We start from the raw sequence: 15,972 nt of genomic DNA, 5'->3' as shown, positions 1-15,972 counted from the left end.
GGCAGACCGAGATGTTTTGAAAGAAAGTGAAGGTGTTGTGATGGCAAGGATTTTCAGATCAAGTAATTGAATAAGTGGGTGCCGGTTCTTCTTATGCCTTGGTTGATACAAAAGTTGATAGATTTCAAACTCCAGCAGTAGAACGGTGGTTTCTTCTGCTGCTGTTGATATTGCTGTCATTGGATATGGTTATAATACTGTACTCTCACCTCTACTATGAGCCCCAGGTCCTCCACGTACAGTTTCTCTGTCTCTATGAGTTCCTTCAGTACATACCTGGACAGAGAGATGATACTGACTGTTGGTCACCCCCATCAATACAAAGTCTTTCCAAACAGTCTTGTCCGCTTGAAGGGGCAATCTGCAGTTGTTACATCAATTTATTGACTTTTAAATTAATTACAGTGGGGAGAACAAGTATTTGATACACTGCCGATTTTGCAGGTTTTCCTACTTACAAAGCATGTAGAGGTCTGTAATTTTTATCATAGGTACACTTCAACTGTGAGAGACAGAATCTAAAACAAAAATCCAGAAAATCACATTGTATGATTTTTTAGTAATTCATTTGCATTTTATTGCATGACATAAGTATTTGATCACCTACCAACCTGTAAGAATTACGGCTCTCACAGACCTGTTAGTTTTTCTTTAAGAAGCCCTCCTGTTCTCCACTCATTACCTGTATTAACTGCACCTGTTTGAACTCGTTACCTGTATAAGAGACACCTGTCCACACACTCAATCAAACAGACTCCAACCTCTCCACAATGGCCAAGACCAGAGAGCTGTGTAAGGACATCAGGGATAAAATTGTAGACCTGCACAAGGCTGGGATGGGCTACAGGACAATAGGCAAGCAGCTTGGTGAGAAGGCAACAACTGTTGGCGCAATTATTAGAAAATGGAAGAAGTTCAAGATGACGGTCAATCACCCTCGGTCTGGGGCTCCATGCAAGATCTCACCTCTTGGGGCATCAATGATCATGAGGAAGGTGAGGGATCAGCCCAGAACTACACGGCAGGACCTGGTCAATGACCTGAAGAGAGCTGGGACCACAGTCTCAAAGAAAACCATTAGTAGCACACTACGCCGTCATGGATTAAAATCCTGCAGCGCACACAAGGTCCCCCTGCTCAAGCAAGCACATGTCCAGGCCCGTCTGAAGTTTGCCAATGACCATCTGGATGATCCAGAGGAGGAATGGGAGAAGGTCATGTGGCCTGATGAGACAAAAATAGAGCTTTTTGGTCTAAACTCCACTCGCCGTGTTTGGAGGAAGAAGAAGGATGAGTACATCCCCAAGAACACCATCCCAACCGTGAACCATGGAGGTGGAAACATCATTCCTTGGGGATGATTTTCTGCAAAGTTGACAGGACGACTGCAAATCATACAATGTGATTTTCTGGATTTTTGTTTTAGATTCCATCTCTCACAGTTGAAGTGTACCTATGATAAAAATTACAGACCTCTACATGCTTTGTAAGTAGGAAAACCTGCAAAATCGGCAATGTATCAAATACTTGTTCTCCCCACTGTATATATATATATGTCAACAGTCTATGCCAACCCGTCTGTTTTGCCCTGTAGTTGCGCACGTGTCAGTTGTTTTGCTAAACAATCAACCCGTCTATAATATAACTTGTAAATATTTAATGAGGTTAGTTCAACTGTCTTTCCCCATCAAACCCCAAAATATAAGCTTGTTTCACTCCAACACTATAATTGTAAACAAACACTGTATAGCCTCAAAACATGGTTAAAACTATCATTTTGATATAATTGATGCTCAGTCCTTGCATCCATAGCTAATTTCACCAGTCCCATTCCTCAGCTATTCACCAAAACAGTGGTGTGGTGAAGGCATTTGTAATTGTTTGAACTGCAGATTGCCCCTTTAAGATACGTCTACACAGTGACTCTCATTGTATGTAGCCATACATGATGCTTATGGAAATGCTGTGTTGTACATCAAACTTTGGTCAGTTTTAGAGTAAGGTGTAGTAAGGGCAGTGTTGTGTAATTAAAGGTGAACCATTTACATGCTCTTCTCTAAGGCACTCTTCCTTTCCTCCTCACTGTCAGCCGCCGCTGATGATTGGCTGGAGGTGTCATCCATCAACACTGAGACATTGTCATCTGGATAGACATTGGTGGACTGAGTATCCTGGTCAAACAGACGGGACAGGGAATAGGGTTATGATATAATCTTTGGTCTGTTGGCATTCTCAAGATAGTGAGAGAGAGAGAGAGTGAGAGAGAGAGAGAGAGAGAGAGAGAGAGAGAGAGAGAGAGAGAGAGAGAGAGAGAGAGAGAGAGAGAGAGAGATCAAATAAGGAAGAGGCAAAGTGAGAGATAGAATGGGAGAGGCAAATTGAGAGAGAGAATGGGAGAGCAAAGTGAGAGATAGAATGGAAGAGGCAAAGTGAGAGAGAGAATGGAAGAGGCAAAGTGAGAGAGAGAATGGGAGAGGCAAAGTGAGAGAGAGAATGGGAGAGGCAAAGTGAGAGAGAGAATAGGAGGATAATGATGCAGGTTGCCAAGGTGACTACTGACCAGGGAGGGAGGGAGAGCAGCCAGACACTAGGGACCAGGGCAGAATGATAGTGGTAGGCCACACAAGCTCACAGAATGGGACCATCGAGTGCTGAAGCGCGTATCGCGTAAAAATCGTCTGTCCTCATTTGCAACACTTACTACTGAGTTCCAAACTCCATCTGGAAGCAACGTCAGCACAAGAACTGTATAGTCGTGGTCAAAAGTTTTGAGAATGACACAAGTATTGGTCGTCACAAAGTTCGCTGCTTCAGTGTTATGAGATATCTTTGTCAGATGTTACTATGGTATACTGAAGTATAATGACAAGCATTCCATAAGTGTCAAAGGCTTTTATTGACAATTACATTACGTTTATGCAAAGAGTCAATATTTGCAGTGTTGACCCTTCTTTTTCAAGACCTCTGCAATCCGCCCTGGCATGCTGTCAATTAACTTCTAGGCCACATCCTGACTGATGGCAGCCCATTCTTGCATAATCAATGCTTGGAGTTTGTGGGTTTTTGTTTGTCCACCTGCCTCTTGAGGATCGACCACAAGTTCTCAATGGGATTAAGGTCTGGGGAGTTTCCTGGCCATGGATCCAAAATGTTGATGTTTTGTTCCCCGAGCCACTTAGTTATCACTTTTGCCTTATGGCAAGGTGCTCCATCATGCTGGAAAAGGCATTGGTCAACTTTAGGAGACGGTCCTGACGCTTGCTGGACTTTCTTGGGTGCCCTGACGCCTTCTTCACAACAATTGAACCTCTCTCCTTGATGTTCTTGATGATCCGATAAATGGTTGATTTAGGTGCAATCTTACTAGCAGCAATATCCTTGCCTGTGAAGTCCTTTTTGTGCAAAGCAATGATGACGGCACGTGTTTCCTTGCAGGTAACCATGGTTAACAGAGGAAGAACAATGATTTCAAGCACCTCCCTCCTTTTAAAGCCTCCAGTCTGTTATTCTAACCCAATCAGCATGACAGAGTGATCTCCAGCCTTGTCCTTGTCAGCACTCTCACCTGTGTTAACGAGAGAATCGCTGACATGATGGCAGCTGGTCCTTTTGTGGCAGGGCTGAAATGCAGTGGAAAAGTTAATTTTCATGGCAAAGAGGAACTTTGCAATTAATTGCAATTAATCTGATCACTCTTCATGATATTCTGGAGTATATGCAAATTGCCATCATCAAAACTGAGGCAGCAGACTTTTGACCACGACTGTACGTCTGGAGCTTCATGAAATGGGTTTGCATGGCCGAGCAGCCGCACACAAGCCTAAGATCACCATGCGCAATGCCAAGCGTCGGCTGGAGTGGTGTAAAGCTCGCCGCCATTGGACTCTGGAGCAGTGGAAATGCGTTCTCTGGAGTGATGAATCACGCTTCAAGGTTTGGCGGATGCCAGGAAAATGCTACCTGCCCCAATGCATAGTGCCAACTGTAAGGTTTGGTGGAGGAGGAATAATGGTCTGGGATTGTTTTTCATGGTTCGGGCTAAGCCTCTTAGTTCCAGTGAAGGGAAATATTAACGCTACAGCACACAATGTCATTCTAGACGATTCTGTGCTTCCAACTTTGTGGCAACAGTTTGGTGAAGGCCCTTTCCTGTTTCAGTATGACAATGCACCTGTGCACAAAGTGAAGTCCTTTCACAACATTATAAGGCTGCGTTGAGACAATGACTTAGCAATGACCCAAGCCCAGCTCATCTAATCCCTATCATTGTGAGGCAGAGTTGTCAAAATGCTTCAGCAAATGTACATTACACCAGGGGCGTCGGTAGACACAATATAAGTAACCTAATTTATGTCCCTCTGACTGTCCTGAATGCCACTGATGATCCTACAGCTATTGTGTGCAGTAATCATGTGCCTAAGAACCAGATTTATACTGTTAGCACTGAGCCGGTGTACCCGAGGAGGCAGTCCACTGTGTGCAGCTCAACATGCACTAACATAAAGAACATGAGCACATCTACTGCTGCTAAGCTTCCCAGTAAAGCACTAAAAACAAGTAAGCATCCCAGAAGAAAAGTGCTCTGAAACTCACTTAGATAATACCTTTGATGATACAGTGGTAGCAATACAAGGTTATAACATTTACAGAAAATATAGAAATGCCAATGGTGGAGGTGTTGCTGTTTATATACAGAACCACATTCCTGTGAAGATTAGAGAGGAGCTCATGTTAAATACTGTTCAAGTAATATGGCTACAGGTTCATCTGCCTCACCTAAAACCAATTCTGGTGGGAAGTTGCTGTAGACCACCAAGTGCTAACAGTCAGTACTGGATAACATGTGTGAAATGCTTGATAATGTATGTGATATCAATAGAGAGGTATACTTTCTGGGTGATTTAAATATTGACTGGCTGTCATCAGGCTGCCCACTCAAGAGAAAGCTTCAAACTGTAACTAGTGCCTGCAACCTGGTTCAGGTTAACAGTCAACCTACAAGGGTGGTTACAAACAGTCCAGGAATTAAATCATCAACATGTATTGATCATATCTTTACTAATGCTGCAGAGATTTGTTTGAAAGCAGTATCCAAATCCATTGGATGTAGTGATCACAATATAGTAGCCATATCTAGGAAAACCAAAGTTCCAAAGTCTGGGCCTAATATTGTGTATAAGAGGTCATACAATAAGTTTTGCAGTGATTCCTATGTTGTTGATGTAAAGATATATGTTGGTCCGTGGTGTGTGATGAGGAGCAAACAGACACTACACTTGACACATTTATGAAATTGCTTATTCCAGTTACTAATAAGCATGCACCCATTAAGACAATTACTGTAAAAACTGTTAAATCCCCATGGATTGATGAGGAATTTAAAAATGGTATGGTTAAGAGGGATGAGGGATGAGGCAAAAGAATGGCAAATAAGTCTGGCTGCACAACCAATTGTCAAACGTATTGCAAATTGAGGAATCATGTGACTAAACTGAATAATAATAAGAAGAAACAACACTATGAAACAAAGATAAATGACATAAAGAATGATAGTAAAAAGCTTTGGAGCACCTGAAATTAAATGTTGGGAAAAAAGGCAAACTCATTCATTGAATCAGATGGCTCATTCATCACAAAACCAACTGACATTGCCAACTACTTTAATAATTTTTTCATTGGCAAGATTACCAAACTTAGGCATGCCATGCCAGCAACAATTGCTGACACTACACATCTAAGTATATTTGACCAAATTATGAAAGACAAGCATTATAATTTTGAATTCCGTAAAGTGAGTGTGGAAGAGGTGAACAAATTATTGTTGTCTATTAACAATGACAAGCCACCGGGGTCTGACAACTTGGATGGGAAATTGCTGAGGATAATAGTGGACGATATTGCCACTCCTATTTGCCATATTTTCAATTTAAGCCTACTAGAATGTGTGTGCCCCCAGGCTTGGAGGGAAGCAAAAGTCATTCCACTACCAAAGAATAGTAAAGTCCCCTTTACTGGCTCAAACAGCCAACCAATTAACCTGTTGCCAATTAGTGTTTGACCAGATACAATGCTATTTTACTGTAAACAAATTGACAACAAACTTTCAGCATGCTTATAGAAAAAGGACATTCAACAAGCACAGCACTTACACAAATGACTGATGATTGGCTGAGAGATATTGATGATAAAAAGATTGTGGGGGCTGTTTTGTTAGACTTCAGTGTGGCTTTTGACATTATCGATCATAGTCTGCTGCTGGAAAAACATATGTGTTATGGCTTTACACCCCCTGCCATAATGTGGATAAAGAGTTACTTGTCTAACAGAACACAGAGGCTGTTCTTTAATGGAAGCCTCTCAAACATAATACAGGTAGAATAAGGAATTCCCCAGGGCAGCTGTCTAGGCCCCTTGCTTTTTGTCCAACTTTACTAATGACATGCCACTGGCTTTGAGTAAAGCCAGTGTGTCTATGTATGCGGATGACTCAACACTATACACGTCAGCTACTACAGCAACTGAAATAACTGCAACACTTAACAAAGAGTTGCAGTTAGTTTCGGAATGGGTGGCAAGGAATAAGTTAGTCCTGAATATTTCCAAAACTAAAAGCATTGTATTTGGGTCAAATCATTCACTAAACCCTAAACCTCAACTACATCTCATAATGAATAATGTGGAAATTGAGCAAGTTGAGGTGACTAAATTGCTTGGAGTAACCCTGGATTGTAGACTGTCATGGTGAAAGCATATTGATACAACAGTAGCTAAGATGGGGAGAAGTATGTCCATAATTAAGCGCTGCTCTGCCTTCTTAACAACACTATCAACAAGGCAGGTCCTACAGGCCCAAGTTTTGTCGCACCTAGACTACTGTTCAGTAGTGTGGTCAAGTGCCACAAAGAGGGACTTGGGAAAATTGCAGTTGGCTCAGAACAGGGCAGCATGGCTGGCCCTTAAAAGTACACGGAGAGCTAACATTGATGACATGCATGTCAGTCTCTCCTGGCTCAGAGTGGAAGAGAGATTGACTTCATCACTGCTTGTTTTTGTGAGAGGCGTCGACGAGCTGAATGTACCAAGCTGTCTGTTTGGAATACTGGCCCACAGCTCGGACACCCATGCATACCCCACAAGACATGTCACCAGAGGTCTCTTCACAGTCCCCAAGTCCAGAACGGACTATGGGAGGCGCATAGTACTACATAGAGTCATGACTACATGGAACTCTATTCCACATCAGGTAACTGATGCAAGCAGTAGAATCAGATTTTAAAAAACAGGTAAAAATACACCTTGTGGAACAGCGGGGACTGTGAAGAGACACACACACAGGTACATACACACATACATATAAACACTCACTCTACACACACGTACACATGGATGTTGTATTGTAAATATGTGATAGTGGAGTAGTGGCCTGAGGGAACACACTAAATGTATTGGGTAAAGTGTTATGAAATATAATGTCATGTAATATTTTAAATAGTATATAACTGCCTTAATGTTGCAGGACCCCAGGAAGAGTAGCTGCTGGGGATCCTTAATAAATACAAAAATACAGAAATGGTTTGTCGAGATTGGTGTGGAAGAACTTGACTGGCCTGCACAGAGCCCTGACCTCAACCCCATCGAACAACCTTTGGGATAAATTGGAACGCCGACTGCGAGCTAGGCCTAATTGCCCAACATCAGTGCCCGACCTCACTAATGCTCTTGTGGCTGAATGGAAGTCCCCGCAGCAATGTTCTGACATCTAGTGGAAAGCCTTCCCAGAAGAGTGGAGGCTGTTATAGCAGCAAGGGGGGACCAACTCCATATTAATGCCCATGATTTTGGAATGAGATGTCCACATACTTTTGGTCATGTAGTGTATATGGGCTTTTATTTCCCATCTTCTGCAAATGTGACCTTTTACTAAAGCTGTAGAGTACACTGTGTGACCTTTTACTAAAGCTGTAGAGTACACTGTGTGACCTTTTACTAAAGCTGTAGAGTACACTGTGTGACCTTTTACTAAAGCTGTAGAGTACACTGTGTGACCTTTTACTAAAGCTGTAGAGTACACTGTGTGACCTTTTACTAAAGCTGTAGAGTACACTGTGTGACCTTTTACTAAAGCTGTAGAGTACACTGTGTGACCTTTTACTAAAGCTGTAGAGTACACTGTGTGTGTGTGTGGTTCTGTGGTTGTGCATACTTCTGTGTGTGTGGTTGCAGGGGGCGCGCTATGCTACTGCTTATAACTATCAGTTAAGTAGAACTATAAGAAATCTAAGATGTAGCAAATAAATGATATCCAGCTCAGGGCTCTAGCTATGTATTTGGTTTGCCAACTTGCTAGCTAAGTGGCTAGATGTCAAAATCAATCTTCGTGGTTACAGCAGAGACATTCAGTCCCCTCCTGGATCAAGATCCCTGTTGCCTAGATTGTTTTGTGCGCAGTATAATAATACCGTAACCCCAGTATGGTACAGAAACGGTATGACAGTATGGAAATCTGGATAACGCCCAACCTGTGTGGGGTGCCTATGTTGTGTGTACAACTGTGTGTATGTGTATTCTAGCATCATTAGGAGTCCTCCAGCCCTCCAGTCCTCCAGCAGAGCTGTACCCTAGCTGACAGGTCTCCCTGACTGCTTGACACTGATCACTACCAGATGTTCTCTGTATCTGGTAGAACCCCACAGGAAAGATATACACACACACAGCTCTCTTTCTACCCCCCTCACTCCTCTATTGTGCTGGTTTAGTATTTCTACCCAGAAGCCAACTTTAAATCTGTAAGAGTTTTAATAAAAGCTGAGAGTGTGGTGTTGTTGTTCCTGTTGTTTACGCCTTATTGAGGTGGAGGTAGGGTGTGTCTCTCTCTCTGTGTGTGTGTGTGTGTGTGTGTGTGTGTGTGTGAGAGAGAGAGAGAGAGACAGTGAGAAAGAAGTAGAGGGGGTGTTCTAAGAAGTCTTAACTTTTTATCTTCCTTTCCTGAAGGAGAAATATTAAATCTGTCAAGGGAGGAGAGAGAGAGAGAGAGAGAGAGAGAGAGAGAGAGAGAGAGAGAGAGAGAGAGAGAGAGAGAGATAGAGAGAGAGAGAGAGACATGGAGAACGACAGTGATAAAGGGAGAAGAATAGGAGAGAGAGATAGAGACCCTGAGATGGCTGACCTACATACTTTAATACCCCTCTTTCATTTCCCTATTATTCTCATTCTCTCTCTCTCTCTCTCTCTCTCTCTCTCTCTCTCTCTCTCTCTCTCTCTCTCTCTCTCTCTCTCTCTCTCTCTCTCTGTCTCTCTCTCTCTCTCTCTATCTATCTCTCTCTACCTTGCTCTCCTTCTTTCTGGCTCCCCCCCCCCCCTCTTTCTCCCTTTCCTCTTCTGGCAGTACAGACTGAACCAGTGATCTCCTTCCACTCTCCCATCTGTCTCTGGCTGTGTGTAATCCTGCCATCAGAACCTTATGACTGGCTGTTATAATGACTGGCTTGTTATTCCCCACAGCCAGAACTGCAGGGGAATGAAATACTTAACAGACTGACGTGGTGGTCTGGGACCCCTGGGGCATGTTCAGTAGGGCACACTGTAACAAAACATTTGGAAATCTGTGTTGTTATTGGAAAAGTTCAGATATAGCTCCCTTGTTCCACTCGGTTTCAAACCCTTTGGTCAATACAGACCCTGGTAAGAGTCCAGTCAGAATGAGCGCTGACTCTCTGATGTGTTTTGTCATAGTGTTCACTATCCAGGCCCCCTTACAACCCTGTTCTCTGTTCCAAATGCCATCTGTACCATTAGCTGTTGCCGTTCACACAAATTCAAATTGTTTGATGTGTAAATGAAAGAGCACAGCCATTGTTTGGACTCATTTCCTGGAACAGGAGTCATCTTCCATTACATTTCTCCTCCCAGAAACATTTTATTTTTATATGCAGGAATTTTCTTTGTAGTATGTTGAATGTGACGCATCCATCACACAGCACCCTGACTAGGGATGCTTCCCAAATGGCACCCTATTCACTATAGTGCACTACTTTTGACCAGAGCGCTATGGCCCCTGGTCAAAAGTAGTCCACTATATAGGAGATAGGGTGCCATTTGGGACGTAGACTTGACTAACCTTCCCCACTGGACTGCCTCCCATTGATTAACTATGAGAGGGCCTTGTGTTCATCTAGGTGTGTGTCTGAGTGTGTATCTGAGACCGAGAAACTATGTTTGATCAACCAAGCCCAGCAGCAGTGGTGGTGGGGAGAGTTGGGTCAGTGCTATCTGGGATTCTTCGGATGTCCCTACCCTAAACCCCTACTCTTACCTTAACCATAACAATAAGCCTTACCTAAAGGTGAACCACTCTTAGCCTACCTTTACTATTTAAAAGGTCAACTTCAATGGGGCTAGGGACGTCCCAAGGATTCCGGATAGCACGGACCCTGAGAGTTGTTTCATACCCAGGTCTGTCTCAGGCGCCATGGAAACAAAGCCTTGTGCTGTAACCATGTCACCTCCCATTCTGGTTTTCCTCAGATGAAATCATTAGTCTCTCCCCTGTCCCCATATACACTGAGCAGCAACAGCCAATACCTTATAGAGATTGCAATATAGTTTTTTTCAATTGATTGTGTTTTTTTATGGTTGGATAAGTTGACTGTGTAATTTGTAACCCTGTTGATAAGATTTAATGACTCTATCTACCTTGTTTAGCCTCTTAGACCTAGGCATTTGCTCAGGGGGCTAACACCAGTTGTCAGGTTTCAGGCAAGGTTTGTCTACACGCAAACATGTATCACTGAACCACCTCTGTTACACAGGGCTGTGTGTTGGGACAGACTTGTGTGTGTGTGTGTGTGTTTGTTTGTTTGTTTGTTTGTTTGTGTGCATGTGTGAGAGAGGTCTGTATGTGTGCCTGTGGTTTGACTCACCTGTGTGTTGGCCAGTGAAGTACAGCTCTGTAGTGAGTCGGCCAGGTAGCTGGGAGAGTTTAGGGTTGCTGGGGAAAGATCCTCAGGACTGGCCAACCTATACCTGCACTCCTACAACACAAGCACGCAAGCACACACACACACACACACACACACACACACACACACACACACACACACACACACACACACACACACACACACACACACACACACACACACACACACACACACACACACACACACAGAGGGAGAACATCATTACTCAACATAACACAACATCAACAACACATTAATCAGTGTAACACTGTGACTGTGTCAGAATCATCCCCAGGATCACCATCTCCAGCGCTGTTATTAAATAACTAACTAGCATCATGACTGTGCTCACACTGTGACTATCCACCATGTATACACCATGTGGGTAAGCTATGGGTAAACCATGCTGCAGTCAACTGTGTTGGGATTCATAGGTGAGGTACTGTACTGTCAATTGGCTGCGGTTGGGCAAGCTGTTGGTAGATATCTACACAGAAAATGTAGTTGATCTCGATTTTATATGTAGATATTTGCTCAGGAATAGTAATCGTGTGGCAGGTGTACTAAGCAATCAATAGTCTATTTACTCCTTAACTAAGACCATCGCCGAAACTAAGACAGTTCTACGTAGTTGTTCTGCAGAGTTCTTTGAGGAGGGAAAGAATGGAAGGCTCCACACCACTCTCTCACTTCAGGATATTACCTAGTTATTTACTGATGATCTCATTTCGCTCTTTTGTAGCTATAGCAACTATGTTAGTGTTTTCTATACCTGTTCACTCCTCTCCCTGCAGGCTTTACAGACACTCCCCACCCCTTGGCTGCAACCCTTCTAATTTGGTGTACCCTGCGAGCACAACCCATGTGGAATTCCGGGTCTCTGGCAGCGTTTGGAACTGCTGATCTGTGGTCAAGAACGCCGAGTTCATCTCAGCAATATGCTGCCCATCCATCCCTTGATGTCGCGGTGGTGGCACAGGTCTACTCATTTCTCCTAACTGGAGATGTTCTATTTTCTCCCTCTCACCTGTCCATATTCTCATTTTAATTCCATGCTGTCACTGTCACTTGTCCACTCAAGATGAACATTGTTGTCATCTATCACCCACCAAGTGCCCTTGGAGAGTTACTCAATGAGCATGACACTTAAGCTAATTTCCTGACGATGGTTCACCGCTCTTCGTAATTGGCAACTTCAACCTCCCAACCTCTGCCTTTGATTAATTTATTTCCAACTCTCTCTTTCCCCTCCTTGCCTGTTTTGACCTCACCCTTTCCAATCCCCTCCAATTCACAAGGCAGGCAATACGGTTGACCTCATCTTTACTAGAGGCTGTTTGCCTACTAATCTCATTGCAACCCCCCTTCAGGTCTCTGATCACTACTTTGTTTCCTTTTCTGTCTCCCTTTCCTCCAACCCTAACCACTGAGCCCCTACCCAGATGGTCATGCACCGTCGCAATCTTCGCTTTCTCTCTCCCACTACTCTCTCCTCTTCTATCCTATCATCTCTCCCTTCTGCTAAATTCTTCTCCCTCCTGTCTCCTGATTCTGCCTATTCGACCCTACTCTCCTCCACTTTCCTCCAGGCCTGCTCGGCCCTACCCTCCTGCTCCATGGCTGAGTGACTCATTACGAGCTTATGGAACAGTGCTGCGGGCAGCTGAGCGGAAATGGAGGAAAACTAAACTTCCGGAGGACCTATAATCTTTTCACTCACCTTCTCTCTAACTTCTCTTCCTCTGTATCCGCTGCTGAAGCCAAGCTTCTGCCTCTAACCCTAGGAAACTATTTTCCACCTTCTCCTTCCTCCTTAATCCTCCACCCCTCCCCCTCCCTCCTCACTCTCTGCGGACGACTTTGTCAACCACTTTGAAAGGAAGGTTGACAACATCCGCTCCTCATTCAATCAGCCTATTGAGTCCACTGGTCCCACTCACACAGAACTAACCTACACCTTGACCTCTTTCTCCCCTCTCTCTCCAGATGAAATCCTGTGACTAGTGAGTTCTGGCCACCCGACAACATGCCCGCTCGACCCCATCCGCTCCTCCCTTCTCCAGACCATCCCTGGAGACCTTCTCCCATTCCTCACGTCCCTCATCAACTCATTACATTTACATTTTAGTCATTTAGCAGACGCTCTTATCCAGAGAGACTTACAGTTAGTGAGTGCATACATTTTCAACTCATCAATGACAACTGGCTGCGTCCCCTCTGACTTAAAAAGTCGCTCCCCTCCTCAAGAAACCAACACTCGACTCATCCGACATCAAAAACTATAGCCCGGTATCCTATCTTTCTTTTCATTCCAAAAGACTTGAGCATGCTGTCTCTGGTCAACTCTCTTGTTATCTCTCTCAGAACGGTCTTCTTGACCCTAACCAGTCAGGCTTCAAGACGGGTCACTCAACCGAGACTGCTCTTCTCTGTGTCACGGAGGCTCTCCACACTGCCAAAGCTGACTCTCTCTCTCCTCATCCTCCTAGATCTATCCTCTGCCTTCGACACAGTGAACCATCAGATCCTCCCCACCCTCTCTGGGTTGGGGTCTCTCAGGCTCTGCACACTCTTGGATTGCATCCTACCTGGCACGCCACTCCTACCAGGTGGCGTGGAGAGGATCTGTGTTTGCACTACGTACTCTCATTAGTGGTGTCCCCCAGGGCTCGGTTCTAGGCCCTCTCCTCTTCTCTCTATACACCAAGTCACTCGGCTCCGTCATATCCTCACATGGTCTCTCCTATTATTGCTATGCGGATGACATTAAACTACTTTTCTCCATCCCGCTTCTGACACCCAGGTGGTGACACACATCTCTGTGTGCCTGGCAGATATCTCAGCTTGGATGTTGGCCCACCACCTCAAGCTCAACCTCGACAAGACGGAGCTGCTCTTCGTCCCGGGGAAGGCCTTCCCGCTCAAAGACCTCCCCATCACGGTTGCTAACTCAACAGTGTCGCCCTCCCAGTGTGCAAAGAACCTTGGCATGACCCTGGACAACACCCTGTCGTTCTCTGCAGAAATCAAAGCAGTGACTCACTCCTGCAGGTTCATGCTCTACAACATTCGTAGAGTACAAACCTACCTCACACAGAAAGTGGCGCAGGTCTCAATCCAGGCACTTGTCATCTCCCGTCCGGACTTCTGCAACTTACTGTTGGCTGGGCTCCCCGCTTGTGCCATCAAACGCCTGCAACTTATCCAGAACGCTGCAGCTTGCCTGGTTTTCAACCTTCCCCGCTCCTCTGCACACTCCTCTGCCTTCCAGTCGAAGCTCGCATCCACTACAAGACCATGGTACTTGCCTAAGGAGTAGCAAGAGGAACTGCCCCTCCCTACCTTCAGGCTATGCTCAAACCCTACACCCCAACCCGAGCACTCTGTTCTGCACCCCAATGGTTGAACCATCTTCCGAAAGCACCTGAAACCCTACCTCTTCAAAGAGTATCTTAAATAAAACCCCTCCTCACCTCGCCCCTCCCCCACAAATACATTTTAAAAAATCCTGTACCAACCATTGCACTTGAACACCCCCCCCCCCCCCCCACACACACACACTCCCCTTCTAGCTCCGACTTTCCTGATAGCTGCATTATTGAGGAAAAGTGTACTAACTATGCCTGTGATATGTGGTTGTGCCACCTAGCTATCTTAAGATGAATGCACTGTAAGTCGTTCTGGATAAGAGTGTCTGGTAAATGACTAAAATGTAAAATGTTAATACACCTTGTGATACAGATATTAAGGGATTTCTACACATTATAATGATGAGTTGACTTATGAGGTCCATTTCAAATCTGTCAGTGTCCATAGTCCCAATGTAGAGTAGCTAGTCCTCACTGTATGTACCCTGTATGTAATGTAGGTGTGTGTACCCCTAGTGTTCTCTACCTTTACAGAGGTAATACCGGTGCTTAGCAATGGCTCTACACTCACCATCTCTTTGTGTGCGATGGGTAGTATGGTGGTGAGGTGGTCCTCTGATCCCAGGGGTCTGCCCAGCCCCAGCCCTCCCAGGGGTCTGCCCAGCCCCAGCCCTGCCAGGGGTCTGCCCAGCCCCAGGCCCAGGCCATTACTATGCCTAGAGGGTGGAATAGGAGGAGGGGGCTTGCTTCCCCCATCCAACTTCTTGACCTGCCGCTCCCCCTTGGCGCTGGCTGAGACGTTGACGGCCTCGGCGCTGAGCTTGCGGACTGGATTGGTCAGCCACTTCTTCAAGGTGCTTACGGAACGCCGCGAGCCTGGCGAGCTGGGAGCGGAGCTATCGGACGCCGTTAAGGTCGGGGGCAGGGACGCCACGGAGGTGGAGATGCTACCCTCGCTGCCCGCCGCCGAGTATGAGTCTGGAGGGAGGGAGAGGAGGGAGAGAGAAAGACAGAGATGGAGGGAGGGAGGGAGGGGGGGCAAAGGTCACATAGCAGGTCAAGAGAAGAAGAATTATAAACGTATGGGATTTCTCAGCTCTCCAGATAGATGAATGCAACTTTAACAAAGACAAAGGGCAGCAACAGACACACAGCTGCATGGACAGATGGTCAACCACAGCTAACCACAACCACATCAATAGAAGACAGAGACGGAAGTCAAAATGGGACATTTCTATTTGGTGCAGAGCTAGAGCGGGATAAAACAGCTAGCTAAATACTGGATGGCCATAGAGCTGGATGAACATAGAGCTGGATGAACATAGAGCTGGATGACCATAGAGCTGGATGACCATAGAGCTGGATGAACATAGAGCTGGATGACCATAGAGCTGGATGACCATAGAGCTGGATGAACATAGAGCTGGATGAACATAGAGCTGGATGAACATAGAGCTGGATGAACATAGAGCTGGATGACCATAGAGCTGGATGAACATAGAGCTGGATGACCATAGAGCTGGATGAACATAGAGCTGGATGAACATAGAGCTGGATGAACATAGAGCTGGATGACCATACAGCTGGATGAACATAGAGCTGGACTAGAGGGAATATGAGGAGAAAGGTCCTGGTTCAGTGGGATG

At 45.2% G+C, this 15,972-nt stretch overlaps 1 protein-coding gene across 1 annotated transcript in view; it reads right to left on the bottom strand.

The window, feature by feature from the left end:
• LOC311148158 (rho guanine nucleotide exchange factor 25-like) overlaps positions 1-15,972 on the bottom strand; it is a gene marked incomplete at its 5' end in the record, with an annotated part of 103,341 nt that overhangs the window by 21,267 nt on the left and 66,102 nt on the right. Inside the window, 3 exons of the mRNA XM_084185048.1 lie at positions 210-276; positions 2,047-2,171; positions 14,898-15,304. Coding sequence (XP_084041174.1) covers positions 210-276; positions 2,047-2,171; positions 14,898-15,304 — 599 coding nt within the window. The remainder of the gene's footprint in view (positions 1-209; positions 277-2,046; positions 2,172-14,897; positions 15,305-15,972) is intronic.

The sequence above is a fragment of the Coregonus lavaretus genome (genome assembly GCF_964263955.1).
Source record: "Coregonus lavaretus genome assembly, chromosome: 20".
Lineage (NCBI taxonomy): Eukaryota > Metazoa > Chordata > Actinopteri > Salmoniformes > Salmonidae > Coregonus > Coregonus lavaretus.
The sequence above is the reverse complement of the archived record's forward strand: the minus strand, read 5'-3'. Positions and strand labels throughout refer to the sequence as shown.